The sequence below is a fragment of the Plutella xylostella genome, chromosome 9 (genome assembly GCF_932276165.1).
Source record: "Plutella xylostella chromosome 9, ilPluXylo3.1, whole genome shotgun sequence".
Lineage (NCBI taxonomy): Eukaryota > Metazoa > Arthropoda > Insecta > Lepidoptera > Plutellidae > Plutella > Plutella xylostella.
In genome coordinates, this window is record NC_063989.1 from 2,977,205 (window position 1) to 2,995,311 (window position 18,107).

General features: G+C 38.3%; 1 protein-coding gene across 40 annotated transcripts in view; it reads left to right on the forward strand.

Moving 5' to 3' along the window:
• The window catches only part of LOC105388890 (calcium-activated potassium channel slowpoke), a 54,542-nt gene that overhangs the window by 12,982 nt on the left and 23,453 nt on the right, over positions 1–18,107 (forward strand). For 17 of the 40 annotated variants that reach the window (XM_038106440.2, XM_038106235.2, XM_038106938.2 and 14 more), the window contains exons 2-10: positions 8,582–8,643; positions 9,495–9,606; positions 9,805–9,916; positions 10,022–10,173; positions 10,634–10,801; positions 11,739–11,830; positions 15,385–15,495; positions 16,308–16,413; positions 17,300–17,452. In XM_038106440.2, coding sequence (XP_037962368.1) covers positions 8,582–8,643; positions 9,495–9,606; positions 9,805–9,916; positions 10,022–10,173; positions 10,634–10,801; positions 11,739–11,830; positions 15,385–15,495; positions 16,308–16,413; positions 17,300–17,452 — 1,068 coding nt within the window. Of the gene's footprint in view, positions 1–8,581; positions 8,644–9,494; positions 9,607–9,804; positions 9,917–10,021; positions 10,174–10,633; positions 10,802–11,738; positions 11,831–12,460; positions 12,553–13,197; positions 13,290–15,384; positions 15,496–15,824; positions 15,931–16,307; positions 16,414–17,299; positions 17,453–18,107 lie in introns of all 40 variants that reach the window. The other 23 variants (XM_038106617.2, XM_038107097.2, XM_038107275.2 and 20 more) reach the window with 11 other exon arrangements.

Consider the following 18,107-nt stretch of genomic DNA (forward strand, 5'->3'; position numbering starts at 1 on the left):
GGCATGGGTCGAAAGTAACAACCCATAAATTCTGCCCAATGTTATAAATACGATTCAAAAGAAAGAACAAAAAAAAAAAGGAAATTATTTAGTTAAGAAAACTTCTTAAAAAACTATCGAAATTAAAAAAAACTTATGACTTATTGACAAAACTAAAAAAACTTCTTAATATAAACTGTAAATGAGATCCATCATTTAAACTGACTATTTGATAAGAAGTTGTTTTATTTGTGCCATTATATACAATATTATGACACAAATATCTAATCAAAACAACAAAAAATAAAAATTTATAATGTGACATGGCAAACTTACGTAAGTAATTCGTTACTTTTGTCCTGCCGCGAGCTGTTACTTTTGTACCCATCCCCATTTTTGAAATATCAGGCGACATAACTTTAAAACAGCACGTGTTATTCGAAAACAATTTATGACATGCTACAGACAATCTTATAATGAATCAATGAACAAATAGTCATATGGTTCTTGGCATCTTAATTCTACGTAAACACTAAATGAATAAACACAAAAAAACTTACTTTGGGTGTGTAAAATCACGAAATGCTCACTAAAACAACCTTGCACCGCGGCACGGGCGTGGAAAATGATATCATGCGTGGGGGGCATCGCATGCTGACTACCAGCTGTCGCTTGGGACGTTAAGGCTATTGGGGAAGTCCACAGAGTCTTTGTTACTTTCTACCCGCTGTTACTTTTGTCCCCGGTCTCCCCTAGTTCTCCTTTATACATACAGGTTGTTGCAAAAAGGGTATTCTAAGCCGAAACCTACATGTGCAGCATATTATATCTAAGCCCGAAACTGAATCTGAAACTGAAATCAGAATTTGAAAATTCGCGAAAAAAAATTTTTTTCCATAGAAACTTTGTTGGTCACGTGACTTTTTACTAGGGAAAAAAAAATGTTTTCGCGAATTTCCAAATTCTGATTTCAGTTTCGGGCTTAGATATAACATGCTGCACATGTAGGTTTCGGCTTAGTATACCAATTTTGCAACACCCTGTATATATTGTGATGCTAAACTATCCCTGAGTTCTATAGGCTACTTTTGATCCAGGAATTGGAAATGTAATGGTGATGGGAATTCCTCAAAATGTTCATAAGTATATAGAATTAGGTCAGTTGATGCTTTTCTTTTCGGTGAAAATTTAGCGGGCAGTTTTATTGGTTGTAAAACGTTTCTTCGTCAGATAATCTAATTAGTCGACAGTAAGTTACATAATAGGGATTTAGCTTTCGGGTTGACGACCTCATCGACAAAGCCTTAATTAAATCAGTCGGTAACTACATTAAATCTTTCCGTAACATCAATATTATCACTTAAGTCATACCTAGACACAGCCAATATAAAAAAAACGAACTAACTACTATAACTAAGATCCTTTTTTGTACTTAGTTAATTGGGGAACCCATTTATTTCCTTTTTTGTTTCGACAATGAGGTCACGTCGTGATTACCACCATTCCTTGAGTTATTTAAAAGCTTTTTCTAGCTATAAAAGCTCTGTAATTTAAGTTTTACCTACTACTTATAATTTATACCGGATTTAAATAGGATCGAAAGCAGAAAAAATATATCCTATAATATAATATACATGCACTCACGGGCAATGAAAAGGGTCCACTGAGAAAATCACCACATTGCTTCTAAACGGAAAAGGCTAGATTAATGACGCCTTCTGCAACATTGAAGTACATTTATCAGAGCATCAGGATAGTACCAACTAAAAACGGTAATATAATTTTTTTTATATAAAATGTTTGAAAAAATTGGGATTGTTTGGTGACGACATTTTGTGAGTGGAACCATTTCATTACCCGTAAGTTTATTACCGATATTCATAATATATTGAATATCGGTAATAATTTATATGAAATATATTTTGACAAAGGCACATAAAAAAACTTATATTTTTTCATGCTCAGGCTAGTTTTTTTAATGACGTCATCGGGTTAGTGACTCGGATGACTCGGATCAATACTGGGCGTGGACATTTTTGCAGACGTGCCAATAACCGCCCCGGCGATGACAGACCGATCCTAGACACGCTAGATAGCGAAAGTGCCTGGCAATATACCCATAGATAGGTACCTACTTACACGCAGATAGGTAACGATATTATAATACGACCTAGATGGAGTGTCAGACTTGTACCACTGAGCTCTTAATTTGATTTAGTTCGGTTAGAAGATTTGTTACTGTTTATTCATTGGTGTGGTTGTTATTAGATTGAACGTAAAACGATTTGACAGTATAGGTATAACATGCAGAAACTTTTGCTGTGTTTTTGTATGTGAAACACTATCTTGTTCGTATATTGTTAGTCTAGGCCTCTCATAGCCACAGCTCTCTGTCTTTGGCCTTTCTCATCCAGCCAATTCCGTCTACTCGTCAGGTTGTCCATCCGCGGAGGGCCGGAGGGTATTACTTGCGACGCTTCTTCGTCTTCTCCATTGGATTTCAGATTTCATGATTTATTAACAAAATAATGCATCTACAACCATTTAAGAAAGGCTCGATCGGTTCTTCGGTGTATGTCTATGACACCACTGCCACATAAGCTAGCAGATTTTCACACATTTTCTTTATAATAACATTAGTATGCATAATACCTATCCCCTAAACTTGCGTTGCGTGAGAGCCGCGTCGCCGGCCGTCCACGTGATTGCCTATATTTAGCGAACCTATATTTACCCGCGGAGATGTCGCATCGCCCAGCTAGATAACCGCCGCGGGCAGTGGTACAACTTGCGACTACACCTAACCATCTTCTCAATATCTATTTATTACAGTTAAGAATAAGAGTGATCGGTATGGCTGGGCAAAGGGAACGACATTGATGAAATTCCACCCTGCATTATAATTTTTTTAACGCTGAATTGCAAATGGAACTTTAAACTAATGTCGGCATTAAATCTATATATACCTATATATATTTTTATCCGTATATTGCCAAAGCAAGCCAGCTATACATTTAAGGTCGACATTAGCTTAAAGTCCCTATCGGCAACTCATAGTGAAAGATAAATGTGTATTAATTAAATTGGAGTCTACAGGTGCATATAATGTATTTTTATATGTACATAGGTACAGCTTTTTAAATTAATTAATGAAGAAATGAATATTATCCATCGAGAGCGGTTTCAGAGTATTTATACTTATGAGTATATGAGCGTATAAAAGCTCGTATTTGAAGGTCTTTTGGTACAAATTTTCACATATTTTGCAATCATATTTTGTTAACTATATTTTTATTGTTTTTGTGTGACAAAAGTGACGCTTGCGTGTGATTCTGAAACGACCGTAACTTATTTGAAACTGCTGTAAAAGTAAGTCAGTGCCATAAGATAACTCACTACTTTCTGTTTTACAGCAGAGCTACGCAATATTGATGGCTCACACCACCAGTGGTTTTTCATTACGCTGTTTAACATCACTTTATTTCTTCTTGGTCTGGAAAATGTCGCATGTGGCAATTTTACAATATTTTTTTACTGAGCTACAAACGATAGATAAATTTAACGTACGTTTTGTAGAAAGACTGTACACGTGATACTTCTCTAAGCCTCTTTTATGTTCTGTCAACGTTTACATATAAAAACACCGCTTTAGCTTTAGGTATAGCAATGCTCTTTGAATCCCGTAATTGCTGGTGTATTTTCAGGATTTCAGTTAGTGTACAACATTAATATAAACTAGACATGCATATTATTATTATTTTTCCACGTTAAAAAGGTTGTTTTTACTATTCATAGTATTCATACCTAAACCCTACATGTTCTCAAGTTATGTTACGTACTTTTTAAACCATGAACGACAAACGTACGCAATAGTGCTATGTACTTATATTAATTAGTAATAGGAAGTCACCTGTAACGAATTTAAATTATTTATCACACCTCTCTAAAAGGGACGAAAAGCAACCTACTTACACTAAAGAAAATATGCAGATTTGGTTTCATATTTGTTGTTGATATTTTGGGCAACGAAACGGCATTCCTGAAGAATATTAATAAATTAACAAATGACTGTTGAATTATTTATTTATAATTGAACATGTACATAAGTGTTAGTGTATCTACCTTTAAATATTAAGCACCACAACATACTTACTACAAGTAGGTACGTAGTTTTTAAGAACGGGATGCGCCTGTTATTGTTAGTTTAAAATTTTATATTTCCTGTTAGTGGTTTTTTAAAATAAATATTTAAAAAGATCGGAGGAGTATATCTCCTACACTTACCTACTTACATACTTTGCAGTTTTTGAATGTTTCATGCATCAGCAATATGAGAATGACCTACTTTAAAGGTTTTATTTTGGGGCGATGCATGCGCTTAGCATGAGATATGTATGACATTCATAATCACAATATATTGAAACATTTAAGAAAATATGAAGCGTAACTGTTTTGAAAAAAGTCATTGGGCACAAGTCACAATATTCTCCATCGAAGCATTTTTTATGTGTTCTTGAGGGGAAAACCTACGGCGGAAGTTTATGAAGGCATCGACTGTTATTAGCTAATTAAACTCGTAACAGTTACGTAAAACTGAATTAGTTATTGAATCATAAATCACATAGCATCGAGCGCAATCAATATCGTATTGCCTTAGGTTACGCTACATGTTGTTCTTTAAAAACAACTTAAGTATATATATGTATATATAACTTATCGCTTCCTCATAACACCCTTATAGTCTTTTCATAAATGGTGAATCGAACCTTAATACAGTGCACACAAATCAGAGGAATTAAATTTAATCATATTTTATTTTTACTCAAAATAAATTGTGACACAAGTTCTAATATTGATGATTTTGGGCTGAAATACATCCATAAAAACTCTTAACATAATCTATAATTATATATATTATAATTATAGATTTTTTTTTATTATATTTAGATTATTTTAGATACTTATAGGTAAACTTAGTAATCTAGCCGCACGGAAATATACTGTTCACATTTGTTATTAGAAAATACTGCGATAAATTTCTAAACTTCAAAGACTTAGGAAATGTTGTAGTAGACAGTTGAAATGAAGATTGATTTAAAATTCCTTCATAGAATTCCTACCTCATCCACAGAATGTATACAAATAGGTGAACATAAAAGTATTTTTTTTGTAAATAAAATATGCCGGGCTGATACCTATGTTTTTTTATCACACCACAAAAGAGATGTAGGTATATTCTATAGGTACATAATACTGTCGCTGGTTACTTCATTTTTCATAAAACAAGGGGTTTTCCTTCCACGCTGGGGTAAGATATTTTGGGAGCCTTTTACTCACATCCATTTGGTCCATAGTGGATAGGCAATAAGAACAAAGTGGGTGGAAATTGCGAGACTAAATCTCTCGTATGAGAAATTGTGCTGAAGATGCGATTTTTTACCAGAACTCAATTTAGATACCTACTTGCTGTCGCTTTTTCATGAATAGGAACCAAAGATTGATTTTGAAAAAAATACTCATAAGGTATCTTCACTCTTAAAAAAACCACTTGCATAACCATCGTCCAGCGGTATCGTAAGTAATAATAATAATAATAATGTTTTCCTAGCCGAATTTCGACTACGGCGGCCAATCTCAATTGAGATCAGCCATCTACGCAGGAGTAGATTATAGTGCCCAAGTGTGTGCGCAGTACACAGGAGCACTCTCTGTTCCATCACTCTCATAGCCCAATGGGACGGATTGACCGACACGACTGGAGAGAGTACGGTTCAAAACGATTAGATATACATAAATGTATGAAGAAACAGCTCATCCACAAGTAAATTTCTATACTTCTAAGGGGCCGTCCATTAATCACGTGAGGTCGTTTTTATCATTTTTTGACCCCCCCCTCCCCCCTGGTGATATTTGGTGAGGTTTGGGACCAACCCCCCCTCCCCCCCCTGGATCACGTGTATTTTTTTGGAAGTCTATGTAAAGGCAATTTTTGACTAGAAAAAATATAGGTCATACTACAAATCGTTAAAATTTTTGCGCCGTCCAAAATATCGGTTCAGAAATACCTAATTTTTGACAAAAAATTAATACACGTGATGTCTAACCAGAACCCCCCCTCCCCCCTCGTGATGTTTCGTGAGGTTTTCAGTACCCCCTCCCCCCCCCCTTTGAGCCTCACGTGATTAATGGACGGCCCCTAAAGCTGATGGTGGTAAAGCTAACCTTTACTATTTGAACTCAGCTAATACAGTTCAGTGGAACGCAGCACGCACCCCTAGCCCACAGTACCAAACCACAAGTCTAGTAAAGGTCTAGTACAACCCCGTAATGGTACCAAACTCCTTTCCGCCCGTGTCACGTGACGGCAGTAAACAGGCACCCTACTGTTACTTAAACATAGTATGAACTGCCCAAGTCACGCTAGCATTTAAAACTACATGTATTGTAAATTCAGTATTTTTTGTTACGTAGGAGGTAGGAGTATACTGTAGTTGTAGGTAGCGGACTAGCGGTTGTAAGTACCTTCATTAATGCCTAGGGTAAATAGTTACCAAAATGCTATTGTCGATAAAAAGATGAGCTTACCTAAGTACTTACTCGAATTATCACTTGAGTAACTCAAAAAGCTCACTCTATCGTCTCCGTTTCTCGAATCGTTTCTTTTAACTGATTTATTATACGTTTATAAATATAATAATGTATTTCTAAGAACGTGCGTAATTGTCAACTGTTCAGTGTGTAATGCGGCATAGGTGCTTTAATTGTCCTCAATAATTAAATTCCGCACCTCAAGGTATATCTAGTAAATACCCTAGTTTAATTTACCGCAATAGGGTAGAAAGAAACTAGGACAAACGTATAGCACGCAGGTTATTTCATAAATCTACGTTATAAAAAGATACAGGCCAGTATGTAGATGTAAAGAAAAATCTTGCAATGAGTTAATTAATGTAAATAGAGCATGAAAGTAATTTTAATGCATAAAGCGAAGCGGGCGCCCATTAAACCCCTTTTGTTTAAGTAGAATTATGCATTTCGTTTCTGGAATAAAAACAAAGCTAGCTTTTTTCGTATCCCAAAAAAATTACTTACCAGCCAGTCCAAAAAGAGGCGCTTATCTTCTTAATGAACTGTCGTCGGTTATTTATATGAATTTCAAATTTAGAATCTGACGTACCTTCGCTGAAGGGCAATCGGCCTTGGCAGGTGACGCCAGAGCCACCTGGCAACGACGGTCCGCGTAATTGGATATTTACTGCTAACGAGATTACCCTTGATGCACCGCCCGACGCCTTCAGCGTCAAGCCAATATGGCAAGCTAAGGGAATTAAACCGAGACTGCAACTTGGAAAATATAAAAAAACGCATTCAGTGTTTCGGTGCATTCAACGTTTTCAGTATCCTGACATTTATTTCTGTTGTTTACATCTTCGGTAACGGTAAAAATTCCGTTAAAAAATTTCAAGCATGGCTGTATCCTTACAGTAACAAATCGCTTCAAGTTACAGGACCTTCTGTTATGCTTAGTTTTTTAATTTAAACTTAACTATTTTATGGTTATTCTAAATATCATAACTTATCATCACCAATGATACCATAGTTTAGTTACCATAACACTAAACTTAATAGTAGAAGGTACATACATCAGTTCAGTATGTTGGTCTTTTGAGGTTTTCATTTTAGCATAATATCATACTCATACATGACAATATTAATATGCATTAATCCTAGTATCGTCCTTGTACGAATACAGAGGACTCATAAGAACTTATGATTATGACGATGACATCAAGCAACTATGCGGGAAGTCTATAAGCACCAATATTAAGTATTCATGGTTTATATGACTCCACGTTTCATGAATAATGACGTCAGAATACTTGACTTGAGTAATTGAATGTAGATTAGGTACATAATAACTATGATAATACGTATCCTACTATAGCTGATATAATTAAAATTTATTATAAGTAACGAATTAATATCTGAGAGAAGTGATAGCATTATTTATTACTAGCTGTTCCCGCGCGCTTCGCTTCGCCTTAAAAAGTTTTCCCGTGGGAATTCCGGGATAAAAAGTAGCCTATGTTCTTTCCCAGGGTCTACACCATTTGTATACCGAATTTCATTCAAATCCGTTCAGTAGTTTTGGCGTGAAAGAGTAACAGACAGACAGACAGACACAGTTACTTTGGCATTTATAATATTAGTTAGGATTAGGATTATACGCAAGGGGCATGTATTTTCCAATCACTTATTCAATATAATTAGTATACTTACCTTACAAACGAGGATACCAGTTAAAGAAAAGCATATTTTATCCATTTCAGTTTCGATTATTGTAAAAACAGTTAAAATCTGTTTGCAAATCGAAAGCTAAATTTCTTACCTACGTATTCTTGAAGTATGTACTATTATTTAATAGGTCCCAAAACTACTTCAGTACCTAGGTACTTACTTTGAAACAAATGACTACATATAAACTAAACTTATTTACTCGCTTCTATAACGACATGAAAGCTTGAAGTCAGTTTCGATAACTTTTTTAAACGATCTATTTTGTAACAAACGATAAATTTACCTTATTTTTTTTCTATTTCAGGTAGTGTTGGTGTTCATTCTGAGTATAGCATCGCTCATCATCTACTTCATTGACGCATCCAGGTAATAACAATTTGAAGTACTTAGGTACCACTCGCACTTTGACGACCGAATGGCGTAGTGGTTAGTGACCCTGACTACTGAGCCGATGGTCCCGGGTTCGATTCCCGGCTGGGGCAGATATTTGTTTAAACACAGATATTTGTTCTCGGGTCTTGGATGTGCCCGTAAAATGGCAATAGGCCCGCCCCCTATTACATTGGGACTAACATAACACTCTGCCTACCCCGCAAGGGAGTACATTAGTACAAGGCGTGAGTGCGTGTGTAGTACCACTCGCGAGCAATTAAAAAGTTCCACTTACAAAATGTCGACACCCAATAACCCTTATTAATAAAAAATATATATTATATTTTGATCAAAATATTTACGTTTTTAGTTGGTAATATTCTGATGCGCTGTTAAATGTAGGTACTTCAAAATGGAACGACGTTAAAATGACTTTTCCATTTAGGAGTAATTTGGTGCTATTGTCTTTGGAACTTTTTTATTGCTCTAGTGTAGGTATATTATAATTATATAGTTAGGTCATTGTCCAGTTTAGCACTCCGACTTATTATTATAACTATTTCATCTTTTATCTAGTGTCAAGACAAGCCCCTCAGGTTTAATGGCACGTTAATTTAAAAACCTAACTACTCGTATGTTACACAATGTTTTGTATAAATAAAAAATAAAAATCTACTTTAAAATTTTTCTAATGATTGATACTTACTTACATTATAATCTTGAAATTATTTCACTTACTTAAGTATTACTTGCATTTATTTATAAGATAAATATACGAAGATTAAAGATTCGTTTGTCACTACTGCAATCACAAGCGTTCAGAAACTCATTTAAATGTATTTTATGATCACATATTTCAGTGAGGAGGTGGAGCGATGTCAGAAATGGAGTGACAATATTACTCAGCAGATTGACCTTGCCTTTAACATATTTTTTATGGTCTACTTTTTTATACGAGTAAGTATTCCCATTTCCCATTGATCCTGGAGGGTGTTTGTTATAAGTTGTATATTTATAAAGCTGTGTGTCTGTCTGTAGTTCTTAAGCTCCAGAAACTTATGCACTTAATGAATGAAGTGTTATCTTGAAATTATTCTTAGAATTTTTATTTCTACACGCGAACGACTACTAATAACTGTTGTATTTCTGTTTCAGTTTATAGCAGCTAGTGACAAACTGTGGTTCATGCTCGAAATGTATTCATTTGTAGATTATTTCACGATACCCCCATCCTTTGTATCAATATACCTGGATAGAACGTGGATTGGTAAGACATCTACCTTTATTATCTTAACCAATTATTCAGTATAACCATTTTTTGCCTCATATATTTCATTTTTGACATTAATGTTGAATGTATTATTAATTTCAGGGCTAAGGTTTCTCAGAGCTCTACGCTTAATGACGGTGCCTGATATTTTGCAGTACCTCAATATATTAAAGACATCGAGCTCGATTCGGTTGGCGCAATTAGTATCTATATTTATATCAGTATGGTTGACCGCCGCCGGAATTATTCATTTGGTAAGTTTATTTGCATCCCTAGATGGGTGTAGGTACTTATAAGTGAATGAATGTGTGAGTTTATGTGAATTGATCGCTAATGTTTAGAGCCATGATTGACCAAAGTCAGACGTTTTAGACGTCGTTAGACGACAGGACAAAGTTTTAGTTGTCTGAGGTAAAATTCAAAATTCCAAAAATATACTACCTAAAAAAATATACACTTTAATTTATGCTGTCTGAATGACCCTTGGTAAAATTAATTGACTTGTGTTAGCCAGTTTCTCGTTACATAACTTCGTTAAGTTCGTATTAGTAAGTAGAAAATATTATTTAAGCATTTAAAAAAACGAATAATAAAAGAATAAAAATAGTTCTTATCTTTTTGATGAAACCACCAGTACATACATTACCTAGGACCTGTATCTATACCTATCTAACTATATCCTTACTGAAAATGTAAACGTAAACTTTGTTTCAGTTGGAGAATTCAGGTGACCCACTAGAGTTTGAGAACGCGCAGTCCCTCTCGTACTGGACATGCGTATACTTCCTCATAGTCACCATGTCCACAGTAGGGTACGGAGATGTCTTCTGTCATACAGTACTTGGCAGGACCTTTTTGGTATTTTTTCTCCTCGTCGGCTTGGTAAGTTTCATTCCCATTTGACTCTATTATAAGTTAAGATAATAATTCAACTCTAATGAACATTCAATAAAACTTAAGTCTTATCTTTGCAAGGAGAGGCAAGAATAAATTCATTACCTACTTACTGAACTGTCATAAAGTTTGTGTATGTACAAAACTGTTTAAGTTGCCTACATCTAAAGTAGATACGGCTATTTCGTCGCAAACACCACGCTTGCGATTCCTTGCATCTATAGCTAATGTGACATTAATAACAAAGCAAAAGGAAATAATAATATGACTTCATTACTGATTATTTAATTCACACGATACTAGTAGGCGATCTCTTTACTGGTTTATCTCAGCACACAGCTCGTTGAATGGTTGTAAGCCTGACTATAGTGCACTGTATAGAGCATGAGCTATAACTGTCCACACGTGGAGCCCCGCCGGCCGTCCGGCCGGGGCCGGGGGCCTGCCGCCGACGTCACTGTCTCTCTTCTCGACCGCTTCTGTAAAACTGACTATCTCGTTGTTATACTTACGAAATGAGCTTCTTCCGACGATCATTTCAATGCATGGGTGTATTTTGTTTTTCTTTTGCTTTGTTATGTGAAACTAAACTAAGGTTCTGCTGCCGGAAAATCAATTTCCCGCTTTAAATATGACGATGTGTATTAGTTGGGGAGAGTCGTACGTTGTATAGCGACGTCGAGTCGCCCGGAGCGGCCCCGCGTCCCGCCTCCCGTGCATGCCGCACCGTGCCTGGCTGTGTTCAGTTGCTCACCTCACCGGTAGACACACACTTGTTCCTTTTTATTTTATGTTTGCTCCGCTACCGGCTACACTTAAAGTCTTAATCTCATCATAGTTTTACGAGACAGAGGTGGACATTGTCGTGCACCTCGCGATGGTGTCCCTTAGTCCGATATCCGATCGACACCATGGTCTGTTGCAGGCAATGTTCGCTAGTAGCATTCCTGAAATTATAGAGCTGGTAGGAAGTAGGTCCAAGTACAGTGGCGAGCTGAAGCGTGAACATGGAAAAAGGTATCAGTTTGATATTTAGAATGATCCACGAGAGTGAAGGTGATTCACTCCGTCGCGCGCGAGAGACACCTTTACCGTTCAGCTGCCTCCGGGCGCGGAGGGAATCACCTAACCCTCGAGTACGATGTGATATCATCACCAATACAAAAGCTTGCTCAGTGCCGTCAGATGTATTGTGTAATCTACTCGCGTGCACCCGCCGGCCCCGCGGCGTCCGCAGGCGGCGCCCGGCCCGGCCACTGCCGCAGTGGCGCGGGGCGCGCGTCGCCGCAGCGGCGCCCCGGAGGCCTGCCCGTGCACGCGTACTACCAAGCGTCTATATCGAACGACATTCGGATCCGGCATTACCGATTTCTTTTTAAGTTCTATTCATCGTTTAGTTAGCGAATGTAAATCCAGGCTTTGCATGCTCCCGGTCACCGGTCCCGATCACCGCACTCAGTCACTAGGCTCCCGCTAGCTAGGCTCGGCACGGCACCCTCGTCCTGCACCTCGTCCACACCCACACTGACAGACACTCAAGCCACACAGCCTTGTGCGAGCGCGCGGGTAGCGGGGCGGCGGCGGGGCGCGGCGGGGCGGCTCGGGCGGGGCGGTCACTGACCGAGCGGTGTTTGCTGTGTATCGTAGGCTGTGTTCGCCAGCTGGATCCCCGAGATCACGGAGCTGGCGGCGCAGCGGAACAAATACGGCGGCCGGTACAGCAAGGACGTCCGCCGCAGGTACCCTGCTCTCACGCCCCCGCTCCACACGGCTTCCTGCCTTCTTACCTCTCACGGTTTCGATCTGACTTGGTTGATTGAATGCGGAGTTTGCTAATGAAATTTATTAATCCTTCACTAGAATCGGTCTCTCGGTGCCGTGGCGCATGCTCGAAGAGTTAGCTCCCGGCGGCCGCGCTCCTCTCCCACTCACGAGACAGGCGCGCGGTCGACCGACGCACTACTACATGCCTTTTTTCGTAAATTTTTCGAGATACCATTAAGCTTTTTAATCCTTCTAACGAGACTAGATCTGGAGAGAGCCGATGTAAAGTTTTGTAATGCTGTCGATGAAGTAGTGTTTGGTTTGTTCGCTTGCACACGTTGCCTGTCGCCACGCTGTAGCGCTAGCTCCGGCACCAGCCACGAGTCCCGAAGACACACACAGCCAGTGCCCGCGCCGCCCCCCCCCCCCCGCGCCGCGCCGCCCCCTCCGCCGTCACTAACTGAACTGTGACTAACCGCCCGGCCCCAGAGAGGAGCTGCGGGAAGCGAACGCCCGCCTCTATACGCGACTCACGACGCGGCCTTTCGCTTCCGCTGCGACCCTCAACACTAACTGGTCGATTTGAATGTGAATGTCATGTTTTGTCTGTCGGCGTCTAGGCGATATTTGCCAGTTGTATCCCAGAGATAATTGACTTAATCGGCACTAGACCAAAGTATGGCGGCACCCACAAGAATGAGCGGGGACGCAGGTGAGCCGCTGTCTTCACTCCGTTCCATTGAATGTGTTCCGTGTTGTGATATCTATATCTTCCTTTCCTCTCTTAGCACGCTTCTGTGTTCTCACTTATCTTTGGCGGGACACAAGTCCCGTGATTGTCTATGTTTTTATAATATGAATCGATTATGACTGATTGTAAATTTATCTATGAAATTTGAGTTCAGTTGTATAGTGAACAGCAGATAGTGGCTAGTGTTACTCGCTCGTCATTATTATATAGGTTTCATGATTATGTTCTGTTAGTTTGTATTAAGTACTTAAGGAATGTTAAAGTAAAGCTTAGTTTCGGTGAGTTAAATGTTGAGTGGTACCGTAGTGTGTTGTGGAGTCGGTCGTGAGCGGCGTCAGCTCCTCCCGGGGCGCTGGCCACGCGGACCTTACTTCCCTAGTGTGAGTGCTCATCGCTCTGTCTGTGCTATCTGTACTACCTGCCTGCACGATACTACTCATGTACTGTACTGTTGACCCTCTTACTGTTTTGCAATCTGTAATTAATTTACTTATCGAACGATCCCCGGGTACTTAGTTTAATGTATTTACGTATACATAGAGCGTGGCAAGGCTGTGTGCATTGAGGACATTTTTAACGCAAATTAATTAGTTTAGTTTGTCGATTTATCATTTGACATGATTGATTATTATCATTTTAGCAACAATACACTTATCATTGATTGGAAATAAAATATATTGTATTAATTTGGAACTTTTTGCAATATTTATGCAATCGTAAATACAAGGTAGAAGTTTATTATTAAAAAGTCAAACCAGATCCTTGGCCACACCTAGTTGGATAGTATGCATGCTGTAGAATCCTGCATTGACTTTCCCTCTTCTATCTTCTTTCATGTTTTCTGTTCTTATACTTCTTTCATTATTTACCTGTTAATTTGGCTCCATTACTCACTTTATGTTTCCCTTAAAACTTACTCTTCATTTTATGTTTAACACCTTCCAATATAATGTTATGACACTAATATTATTATTTGGGGAAGAACTTTCAAAGAATTAAGCTAAGACCCGATCAATGGCCTTGACATAATTTTCAAAGAAACATTAAAATTAATAGGCGACAATATTGAGCCTCAAGCTTTTATATTACCTACAACATCATCAACTTCCTCACTCTCATTGCACTCTCGCATTACATCTATTTTCTCTGGAGCCCTTGCAATGCAATCTTAAGCATCAAATATTGCTAGTACACCAAGTCCAAATGGGACAAGTTGATAATAATTGAAAGTTTCAAATCACAAAACTTCACAGTTTGTCATTGCAAGTGTCACACCGACCCAAGTATTCGTACAGTTTTTTTTTTTCTGTTGTGTGTTTTATCTTATTGGTTTGGTTTTGTGTGGGTAGCTAGAGTATCACAACTTGCTGGACGAAACTGAGCTCTTTGTAGATTGTTCATGGGTTTGTGGAGCCCTGCTTGTCACTCTTTTATAGAAAATCCTTTATTTGGATGATACTGTAACCTATCTAGTGCTATATTTTTATAAGTTTTCGCAAATTCATGGACAATAGTTAAAAAGCAATGTCTTTATACTTAACGAATACTAGTAATTAGATTTCCTTACTTACTTGATATTTTACATTCAAACTAAATAAAACCTTGGTTTAAATAATTTAAAACGAATTTAAATAAAGATATTGCTAAATATTTGTGGTTTGATCACGCTTTTGTCACCTGTTGTTTTGTGTAACCCTGTGGCGACCTTTGTTTCCGGTGTTGGATTTTAAATGTTTATTATTATTATGGTCGGCAGGTGTTATATAAAACTCAAAAAATTGCTGAATTCCTTCAATATTTAAAGATAACTTTAAGAAAGTTAAGCTTGTAAAAAATTGCTGCCCGTGAAATGAAATCAGTCAAAATTTATTTGAACTCATGAAGCACTGCTTATTTTTTAAATGGTCATGTTTAAATTTCTGCAAAAGGCAAAGGCAATGGCAAATTTTAAATCTCTCAATAATGCAACGCTTAAAGAGCTTTCAAGCAATAATGTCTTAGCAGCACTGGCCCAACATAAAGGGAATGATGTTATAATAATATTGTACGTTTTCAGGCACATAGTTGTTTGTGGACATATAACATACGAATCAGTTAGCCATTTTTTAAAAGACTTCCTACACGAAGATAGAGAAGATGTGGACGTCGAAGTTGTTTTTTTACACAGGTGAGTGGCACAGCACGATAATACTTCTTACTAATACTGACAGATATTTTCCATTGCATTGAGATTTTGTATACTCAAAAACGTTAAGTGTTTCCATTTGAGTGACCTCTGCGACTCAACGTTCTCCAATCTACATAAACAAGAACTATTCAACTTTACATATAAAAGATGATCATCGAGGAATCTGCAATGATAAATACCGTAAAGTTTTCAAAATTAGATAGCTTCTTAAGAGAAATAGGTAATTTTGACGAAGTACACCAATAAGTGGTAGGAGATAAGAAACGCCATGGGGCCGAGAGTTATGTATGATACGACGACGCTTTCAGAAAAGAGCCTGATCTTGAGCTGGAGGGGCTGCTGAAGCGTCACTACACCACCGTCGAGTTTTTTCAGGGTACAATGATGAATGCCGTCGACCTTGAGCGAGTCAAGGTTAGAGTATAACAGACTAGAGCAGGCATTAGTTTACCGCACGGCCGTATCTTAACATTGGGAAGCGTCTACGTGAACCAGTATTTTTATTTTATTTTATGTGCATAATACAACAGACTTTTTTTCTTCTACCGATGCTGTTTCATAGTCACAGTAGGATTTTTCACTTTGGTAACTTATCTTGTGGTTCTTTTGATGCAATCATTGCTTTATCACGGTGAGACCGTAGCGCCACTCGGCTCGCAGTGCTGTGGCGCGTCGGTCACACCTCACGAGCGTATTTTGGTACTACATAGAGTGCATGGTAAGGCCGACCCACGACGGCGGTGGACTGTTCCCATTCGGAGATCCATTTGTTAACTGAGCGTTGATGACAGGAAACCGCCCGACTTGGAGCTCGAAGGCCTGTTCAAGAGACACTTTACCACAGTGGAATTCTTTCAAGGCACCATTATGAATCCAATCGACCTTCAGAGGGTAAAAGTAAGTAGCATCGTACACACGAGGATGTGATATTTGGGCGTGGTATCAGTTTGGGCTGTACAGACTGTCCTTTTAACTCGTAGAGCTCGTTCACTAACCACGAGACGCAAGTGTCGGTGGAGCGGTGTTCCCTTTCTAATGCCGTAACTATGTGCGTGCCTATCGCTACTGTTATTGATGTGTGCGTGCTCCTGGTTTAGTATTGGCTAGATGTCGTCTAACCTGGATGCGACTGTGGGCGGAGGTCTGCGACCGACGCTGTTGTGTGTGATGCCCGTGTGTACTCCTACTGAACAATCGATATCGCTGACTTGTACCACAGTGGTTCCTCATTGGCATTTAACTAATGGCTGCCCCAGAAAGGATTTCAGTTTCAAAATTATTAACTTGGTTAAGTAGATGCAAGTGCAGTTGTCGATTGTGATTGTAGTGATTGTTGGTAAGTCTAGTAGTTATCTAGACTCTGATTGTTGTCTGCATGGCTTTCGTAACACCTACTTCTTCAGTTGTGCTTATATCCGCAAACTTCATCTTAACACCCAAATGCTTTTTGTTACATGTACTCTAAGATATAATGTTAACTATGTAGAACGTATACTAGAAGTATTTAGACAAAATAATATATAACACCTTAATGGATGTAACTAAAATCTACCATATCTACTTGCATTCTACCAAATTTCCTGTCCATATTTTACTAGATGTCTGTATGCCTAGATGTTATTTTTCTGTGTTTGAAATTTTGTGACTTTCTACTTCTACATTATGAAAAATAATAATTAATTGTCTCAATTTTCTTCTGTGCTTTGAAACGTTACATTTGAAAATTTAAAAATTATCTAAAATATTTTATGCTATACAAGTATACACGCAACTGAATATTCAGGTACATGAAGCAGATGCGTGCCTCGTACTGGCCAACAAATATTGTCAGGATCCCGACGCCGAGGACGCTGCCAACATCATGAGGGTCATATCCATCAAGAACTACTCCGATGACATCCGGGTCATCATCCAGCTCATGCAGTATCACAATAAGGTGCGATATTCTCAGTTCCTTTAAATTTTCCGTCTAATTGTTGCATTAATCTGTGAATTATATTTAAGTATGGTCCTCTTCCCCCCGGACCTCGATACGAGTCAGTTGTGCCAAAGACCGCTATTAAATTGTTTTTGTAAATTGCATTATTTTCAAAATTAGTTCTACATTAAATCAACCACAGTACTAGGAGTGCATAATTGAAGAGGAGTGCTGCGAGTTTGGTGTCTGGGTGCGCGTGCGATCTTATGAGTAACAAGGTCAGTCAAATACGCTAACTAGTGACACGAAGGGAGACGGACTCTGTCTAATACTTTCAACATCAAACATAAAGTTGACAGAGCTCTACTTAAACTGGACGGAAAATCATTTTGTACCAAATCGTCGATCGCCACCATTTAAGCGTGACCCCTGCCCGCTTAGACGTTACTTGACTACAGTGTTGCGTTAAAGGAATATGCCTCTTAGACGCTCTCCACCGACACCTAAAACTACAACCCAAGGAGCTTCGCATAATCCAATAATTCAAACAACTTCACAAAATAATGCTGCCACAACCAGTAACTTAAAGATCCCGAGAGATGATGACATAAGTATAAATGTTACACAGCGAAAAAAGAGTGATAGCGACGCCGGAATTAAATTGTACATTAAA